This window comes from Lolium perenne, chromosome 4 (genome assembly GCF_019359855.2).
Source record: "Lolium perenne isolate Kyuss_39 chromosome 4, Kyuss_2.0, whole genome shotgun sequence".
NCBI classification, from domain to species: Eukaryota; Viridiplantae; Streptophyta; class Magnoliopsida; order Poales; family Poaceae; genus Lolium; species Lolium perenne.
Window position 1 is genome coordinate 258,620,254 of NC_067247.2, and position 8,555 is coordinate 258,628,808.

An 8,555-nucleotide genomic window follows, 5' to 3' on the forward strand; every position below is an offset into this window, starting at 1 on the left:
ATGCTCTAAGGCTTATGCTTTGCAGGTGTGATGCACATACTTGTCAAGAATCATTAAAAGTTGCATGACAAAATAAGTTCGTTATCTCGCCATACAGAAAGAACATGATGTCCTTTGGCACATATTGCACCATTTGTCTTTTGTTAGTCATTTGGCCTCAAATTTGCATGTACAAATTCATCCTATTCCTACAATGTACATCTACTGGAAATTTGAATCTTTACAAGTATGTTTCTATCATAAAATATATCTGGATTCACAAGACCTCATAGAGAGAAAAAAAAATGCAACAACAAAACTATGGATTATACCTAGCTCGCTCGTTGCAGGTTCTAAAACTTTGTGTGAACAAGGGCAGATGTGTAAGAACCCAGGCTCACTAAGAACGGAAGCAATCTGGGGGTAAAGATATACATGCACAAAATAAGGCTAATTTCCTAAAGTATACACAGTAAGTTTCTGCAAACTCTTCTTTCAGCTTGCTTTATATACAAGACTTCAGGAATCTTCTGGAAATCACATTTTCAACTATCCTGAAACTTGAATATCTCATCAACATAATCTTCAACATCCCAAAGGAAGGAACCAAATGCAATGGCTTCAAGCAGCAATCTTTTCAGGGACGCCGGATCAAGTATTACCGCCTCATCATTCTCCGTGGAACCTACATTTTCTCCGAAAAGTGCCTGGCTGTGCTTCTCGATAAGATTAGAAGCTTCGCTTGAGCGCAGCTTCGCACATAACTCCAAGGTCTTTGGGTCAAAGCCCATTATGTAACTTTTCAGGTCGTGAAGATCAACAACAGAACTTGGTTTTGAAGAAGACAATAATTGTGCAGAACTGCAAACGGCCTCTTTCTCTTCTTGTTTCTGGGTGGTTGCAAGTTGTGCGTTGAGAAACTGAATTGGTTGTAAAAATTCTTGTGGCCGAGCAAGAGTGAGCTCCAAACGATGCCTTACAGTGACAGATTTGAGGAAGTATCCATACATTACTGAAGCAGAATAGATCCGACCTAATTGCAGTCTTTTGACCCGAAGTGTTGAGAGATTAATCTTGGGACCATTCCTGTGCACCCATCTGATAATGTTGGTCAAGTGCTCCCTAATTAGACCTAACTCCTCAGGTCCATGAATGGATTCAAGATCTGCCTCCCTTGGTGGCCATATACGTAATCTTCTATTACTGATGAGTTTTGATAGATTCGGAACCATTGGAACTTCAATCTTGAAATATTTATGAACAATCAACACGTACATGACATCCTCAATAGCAGTCCTGCACTCATGCTCCTTCATTTTGGCGATCCTCCTATTTGTTATGGTTCCCAACAATATAATCAGTTATCCAGATACAATTATAACACCAAAAGTCAAAAGAACAAAAAGGCTGCAGGTTTGGCAATGTTTGCCATGTCAGGAATGGACTTGGTCTTAAAACTGAACTATTTAGCTCATGAATACATGTGGACAGAATTCCTCAATGAAGATAGGACCTCACTGTCGTTCAGTTAGATACACTAGTTTAACATAGAACAATGACCCATACCTAGTCTGCACTAAGAATACTAGGCAATACCATTAGCTTATACAGGTTTCTTTTCCCACCGTATAACCTCTAGTGATACCCTTTCATGTTCCAGATTTCAGCCTCACTTGCAAAGTACAGTAGCATGTTATATGATTGCATTATATCAACCTGTATTCTCTGAGTGTTCCCTACTATAACAAAGGCCACAAAGCAAGTAGGTTACGACTAAAGATGGTTTATCTAATTTGGCAGTACTTCATGTCTTCATTAGTACAATAAACTAGGTCATGTCGAACTAGTGGTGTTTGTCATTCTTCTGGAAGACAGCATCACGCTCTATTTTACTAAATCTTGGAAATATACACGGAGCAATATTGGGAAAAATACGAAAGCAGCATGTTGAACTCTTCAGAGGCTGAGAGCCTACAACCAAATATATGTCCGAAAGGACATGCAGATATTACTAACCTGTGAAGACAGTCCTCCGAAGAGCCGATACTATGTTCCCAGCGGGTCAGAGTGTCTTTCCTTTCAATAGACATTTGTTGAAGTTGCTTTGCTGCAGCAACTACAAAAATGTGAGGCTGGCTCTTCAACAAGCCACACAAGAAGCTCCCTTCCCATGTTTGGGGCTCAAGTGGTGCATCAACGCTATCAAATTCAGATTCATCAGGTTTTGCACCAGTAATTGTAGTAAGCAGCTTTTTGGAGATGCATTTGGATTTACGATTCGACACATATCCCTGCATTTCAAAGTTGATAAGGCTGCGATTACTAGTCCTGCACATTTATAATTTAATGAAAAGTTCGAAACCACTGTAGAAGAGATGAATCAACAAAGTCAGTAAGAACTAAGGGCATAATTGGTTTAAGACCCAAATTGTCTTGCCAAAAATGCTGGCAAACCAAGGAAATTTGGCCTCCAACTGGATTGGGACAATGGCACATAGGATGCTGGCAAGTTTTCTTACCAAATTTTGGCAATGCAAAACATTGTCTCTTTTGTTGCTATAGAACCAATCACTAAACTAAGATGCTTTCCAAATTTCTGGTCTAGCAATTTGCAACAAACAAATCACCACATTCTTTAACTAGATTAAGCATTTTCTGGCTTCACAAACATGTGGCACCAAACCAAGCAAGCCTTATTAATTCATGAACGGCTGTGAGCCGAAGAGTGGAGAACTTAACAATTTGAGTACATTCATTACAACTATATGTTTAGGATTTCACTATCACAAAACTAGAGATAAGACCAATTTTACAGAATTGCAGACTCAGTGATAACCAAAGTTTAAAATAGCGGGCTATGCTTCTTAGCAGCGATAATTTCTAGGTGCTAAGGAAGCTATAGTGAAACTATAGCGGAGCTAAGTCATTTAGCGTTTTTCTACAAAACAAGAAAACTCCTAGAAAAAGTAGGCTTCAAACATCCATGATCAATAAATATGACATGAAATTCAATAATACAAACTTGTACTAAAAAATCATGATGGTTGCAATAATAAAAGTAGTGCACGAATGCATATTACATAAATAGGTCTAGCTTTTAAATTTAAATGTTAAAATATTTGGGCTTAGCTGATAAATAGTGCTATTTTCTGCCCCATTTAGCATTTTAGCGCGATTTAGTGAGCTATCACTATCAGCGAGAGATTCTATTTAGCGCTAAAAGTGCTTATCTTTAGCGGGAGTGTTGTGAATCCACTATAGCGATGCTAGCGAAGAGATAGCGCGCTATTTAAAACTTTGGTGAGAACCTGTATCACAACTGCAGACCAAGACCAGTTTCACACAGTAACATATTTAGGGAACAATTTGATAACGAAACTATAGGTTTATGATGCACTGCCACTAATGCCAGGCTTACACGACATTCTCATAAAATCCTAAATATATAGTTTTGTTACATGGCCGATCACTAAATATACTGCCCTGTGATACTGATTCTTACATCTGTAGTTTCGCAAAGAAGCCGAATACCCAAAACACAGGAACGACATGTGCGATAGTTTACATCTAAACTTATATTTACTTTTAGTATCATAAAATACTTTTAGCAGTAATGTAGACATTGCTGAATATGAGGTGTCACTAGTTCAAAGCAACATAAAACAGAATCAATAAGGTAAACTCTTTTACCAGCTACCACCAACACTCGTTGTTGTCTTAATACTTATACTCTTGTTTGTTCGACTATGTCAAGTTGAACAGTTAACATAAGCCAGTAATTTTGAATTTATTTTCATACATCTAGTGAATACTGGAATGTGTATATTGCATGCATAAGCCAAGGAAATATGCATATCCGCACAAAATCTGTTGCAAATCATGGAGAGTTCCTATTCTATTTGAAATGACCTGCTTCAGCAGTAAAAAAAATATATCTTTACGCTGTACTGGCGTCTTGTCATCTGAACCCGTCGCCAAGAACCCAGAGAATTTCCTAGTCTAACAAGGTTTAATAACCAAAATCCTTCTGAAACACGGGAAAAAACATCAACTGCGAGATAGCTTAAGCACCTCAATTCCGATCATCCCTCCGTCCGCCTTGCTAAATTGAAATCTAAAAAAACAAATACCCTCCCAAACAACTGACGAAAAGCGCAACTACCATCCTATAACGCAGGAGAAAGCATCAGCTCCTCCTGATTAAATCAAACTCATCGAAACCCCACCAAAATCAGGAGGATAAAAACGATTAGGAGGTTGAATAACCTGCTGCCAGCTCCGGGAAGGGAGGTACGAGGGCCGGCAGGAGCCGCGGCAGACGGCGACCGATCGGATGTCGCCGATGGCGGCACGGGGGCCAGGGCGGAGGGCGGCCATACTGGGGATGGGGCTAGGAGGAGGCGCGAGCAGGTGGTGGTGAAGCTGCAGATGAGGATAACGCCGGGTGCAGTCAGCGGAGCGTAGTGGGGCTGCCGGCTGGCGGCACGCGTCAAGCTGCGAGTGGCTCCCAATGCTCCTCACGTCAAGGCAAATTCCCAAGGCATCCCCAGATCTCCGTCCAATTTATCCTTCGCTTTATCCAAAAAATAATAATAACCCAAGAATACCCAAAAAAGTGTCTTTGCCTCTTGGGCACCAGTGCACCTGCTGTTTAAAAAAAATGAAAAATCATATATATTTGTTTTAAAAATATCTAAACATGAATATGGAGATAGTAAATGGCGTAACCTACAAGTGTGTACATTTTTTAATATGAAAGTCTTTATATTTTAGTCTACAAAAAAGATAAAATCTGTTGAAATTTGAAGATTTGAAATATGCTTATCTAGATCCACATGTTTGTCATTTTTGTGTATCCTAAAATATTTTGTATTTGAAATTGAAATTTGGCACATTTATGGGATAATTCATTGGCTAAACCATGATTTGTTTTATATATTTTTAAACACATAAGTTTGATTTAAAAAAACAGAAGGAGCACTGATGCCCAAGAGCCAAAAATCTCTGTCCAAGAAGACCTCAGTATTTGGTTAAAATGGTCGCAATTTGTTCTCGTCTTCATGGGAATCAACTATTTGTCCACTATTAGTACCACCTCAGTAATCTGTCTCCCTAACCCATCCGTCATCCTCAGATCCCACCTCAACAAATAGCACACTCACTCTCATCCGTGATTTTAGAAAATCGCTAATCTACTGGTAATCATTAAAGGTATACTACTTTAAATGCTTGTACGTTACTGAAAGTGCAAGGAGCTCCCATGTGTAGTTTTGGTAATTAATGACAATTCATATGGACTAATGTTTGCATTGAGTTATATTTGTAGGTGTTGTCTATAGGCAATGCTTGAACCATTTGTTGGCTTCAAGGTTGCAATAAGAAGAAATTGATGAAGGATATCAAGTGTCAAGTATGTCTTGAAGATGAAGATAAAGTGAGCCATCAAATTACTTTAAGACATCAACATAATGAAGTGCAAGTTCAAGATGAGCCAACTCGAAGAGATCATAAGCTTGAAGCTTGCCATGAAGAAATGCTTGAACCATTTGTTGGCTTCAAGGTTGCAATAAGAAGAAATTGATGAAGGATATCAAGTGTCAAGTATGTCTTGAAGATGAAGATAAAGTGAGCCATCAAGTTACTTCAAGACATCAACATAATGAAGTGCAAGTTCAAGATGAGCCATCTTGAAGATATCCTTTGCTTGACTCTTGCCATCCATATGGTGATCATGGTTATGTGAAGATGCGCGAAGAAGAAGGTCTTCCATGGTGGATTATGGGGGAGCAATCCATATATGGTTATCATAGATATGTGAAGATGCGCCGAAGAAGAAGCTCTCCCATGGTGGATTATGGGGGAGCAATCCACAAGACTTCGTCAAGCAAGCTCAATCAAGAAAGGCGTTCCATCTTGTTGAGGTCAAGATCGTCATCATCGAGCTCAAGTGGAATGCGCAAGTATAAGGTTTTCTCTTGATAGGGTTTCTTTCTCACCGGTCTCATAGTGTAGTTGGAGACCGGTTTATAGTTTAGTTGCCGTACTATCAAGAGGGCTCTCGAGTGAGTAACTCGATCGTATCGTTCGGAGAGAGCTCAAACCTTTGCATCCTTGCATCATCTTTCTTGGTTGTTATTTGGATCTTATCTATGTGATGTTTTAGAGTTTGTGCTCATTCTCATGACAAGCTCTAGTTCATCGAAAACGGATTTTGCATAGATCACTTGTTACGTTTTCGAGTTTGGTGATTTTCTCGGTTTCTCATGTTGAGGTATTGCACCTCTAAAAATAATAGAAAATCACCCCCCACTGATTTCCATATTTTCAACAAAATTGGTTTCACTCAAATCCGAGTTTCCTAACTCAACTTATTGCATTTTCGAGGTTGGAGGTTTTACCGGTTTGTCTTTTGCTCCTGGCGGAAGTTCCGTCCTCTTCTGGCAGAAGTTCCGCGCAAATGCTCCTCTCATCAGATCCTCGGCGCCCCTCACGTTGAAGCTCGACGTTTGCTGGCTGGAAGTTCCGGTACTGTTGGCCGGAAGTTCCGGTCAGTGGAACTTTCGCCCAACTTCCGGGCAAGTTCGGGAAACATCGTTTTACTCGCAGATGGTTCCAGTATGGTTTTCGCGCTTTTCTGGATGTAGGCCAGAACTTGGCCCGAACTTCCGGTCCGCCCTAGTTCCGCCCACACTCAGTTCATCAGCTGCACATATGCGAAGGGATCCAGCCGGAACTTCCGGTGTTATACAAAAACGTGTGATACGTCTCCAACGTATCGATAATTTCTTATGTTCTATGCTACTTTTATGATGATACTCACATGTTTTATACATACTTTATGTCATATTTATGCATTTTCTGCCACTAACCTATTAACGAGATGCCGAAGAGCCAGTTGTTGTTTTCTGCTGTTTTTGGTTTCAGAAATCCTAGTAAGGAAATATTCTCGGAATTGGACGAAATCAACGCCCAGGATCTTATTTTTCCACGAAGCTTCCAGAAGTCCGGAGAGGAAACGAAGTGGAGCAACGAGGCGGCCACACACCAGGGCGGCGCGGCCCTGGCCCTGGCCGCGCCGGCCTGTGGTGTGGGCCCCTCGTGGCGCCCCCTGACCTACCCTTCCGCCTACTTAAGCCTTCGTCGAGAATAACTCCAGTACCGAGAGCCACGATACGTAAAACCTTCCAGAGACACCGCCGCCGCCAATCCCATCTCGGGGGATTCAGGAGATCGCCTCCGGCACCCTGCCGGAGAGGGGAATCATCTCCCGGAGGAATCTTCACCGCCATGGTCGCCTCCGGAGTGATGTGTGAGTAGTTCACCCCTGGACTATGGGTCCATAGCAGTAGCTAGATGGTCGTCTTCTCCTAATTGTGCTATCATTGTTGGATCTTGTGAGCTGCCTAACATGATCAAGATCATCTATCTGTAATACTACATGTTGCGTTTGTTGGGATCCGATGAATAATGAATGCTATGTTATGTTGATTATCAATCTATCATCTATGTGTTGTTTATGATCTTGCATGCTCTCCGTTGCTAGTAGAGGCTCTGGCCAAGTTTTTGCTTGTAACTCCAAGAGAGAGTATTTATGCTCGATAGTGGGTTCATGCCTCCATTAAATCTGGGGGAGTGACAGCAACCTCTAAGGTTGTGGATGTGCTGTTTCCACTAGGGATAAAACATCAATGCTATGTCTAAGGATATATTTATTGATTACATTACGCACCATACTTAATGCAATTGTCTGTTGTTTGCAACTTAATACTGGAGGGGGGTCGGATGATAACCTGAAGGTGGACTTTTTAGGCATAGATGCATGCTGGATAGCGGTCTATGTACTTTGTCGTATTGCCCAATTAAATCTCACAATACTCATCATAACATGTATGTGCATGGTCATGCCCTCTTTATTTGTCAATTGCCCAACTGTAATTTGTTCACCCAACATGCTTATTCTTATCGGAGAGACACCACTAGTGAACTGTGGACCCCGGTCCATTCTTTTACATCGAATACAATCTACTGCAATACTCGTTCTACTGTTTTCTGCAAACATCATCATCCACACTATATATCTAATCCTTTGTTATAGCAAGCCGGTGAGATTGACAACCTCACTGTCACGTTGGGGCAAAGTAATTTGGTTGTGTTGTGCAGGTTCCACGTTGGCACCGGAATCCCTGGTGTTGCGCCGCACTATACTCCGCCGCCATCAACCTTCAACGTGCTTCTTGGCTCCTACTGGTTCGATAAACCTTGGTTTCTTACTGAGGAAAAACTTGCCGCTGTACGCATCACACCTTCCTCTTGGGGTTCCCAACGGACGCGTGTTGTACGCGTATCAAGCTCTTTTTCTGGCGCCGTTGCCGGGGAGATCAAGACACGCTGCAAGGGGAGTCTCCACCTCCAATCTCTTTACTTTGTTTTTGTCTTGCTTTATTTTATTTAGTACTTTGTTTGCTGCACTAATACAAAACACAAAAAAATTAGTTGCTAGTTTTACTTTATTTGCTATCTTGTTTGCTATATTAAAAACACACAAAAAATTAGTTACTTGCATTTACTTTATCTAG

General features: G+C 41.0%; 1 protein-coding gene across 1 annotated transcript; it reads right to left on the reverse strand.

Moving 5' to 3' along the window:
- Window positions 1–359: 359 nt before the first annotated feature.
- Window positions 360–4,419, reverse strand: LOC127332144 (UV-B-induced protein At3g17800, chloroplastic). Its single transcript, XM_051358399.1, has 3 exons — window positions 4,246–4,419; window positions 1,996–2,270; window positions 360–1,308 (listed from the first exon to the last, which is right to left on the reverse strand). Exons 1-3 carry the CDS (start codon window positions 4,354–4,356, stop codon window positions 525–527), a joined length of 1,170 nt encoding a protein of 389 aa, XP_051214359.1. The 5' UTR covers window positions 4,357–4,419; the 3' UTR covers window positions 360–524.
- Between the last annotated feature and the right edge of the window lie 4,136 nt (window positions 4,420–8,555).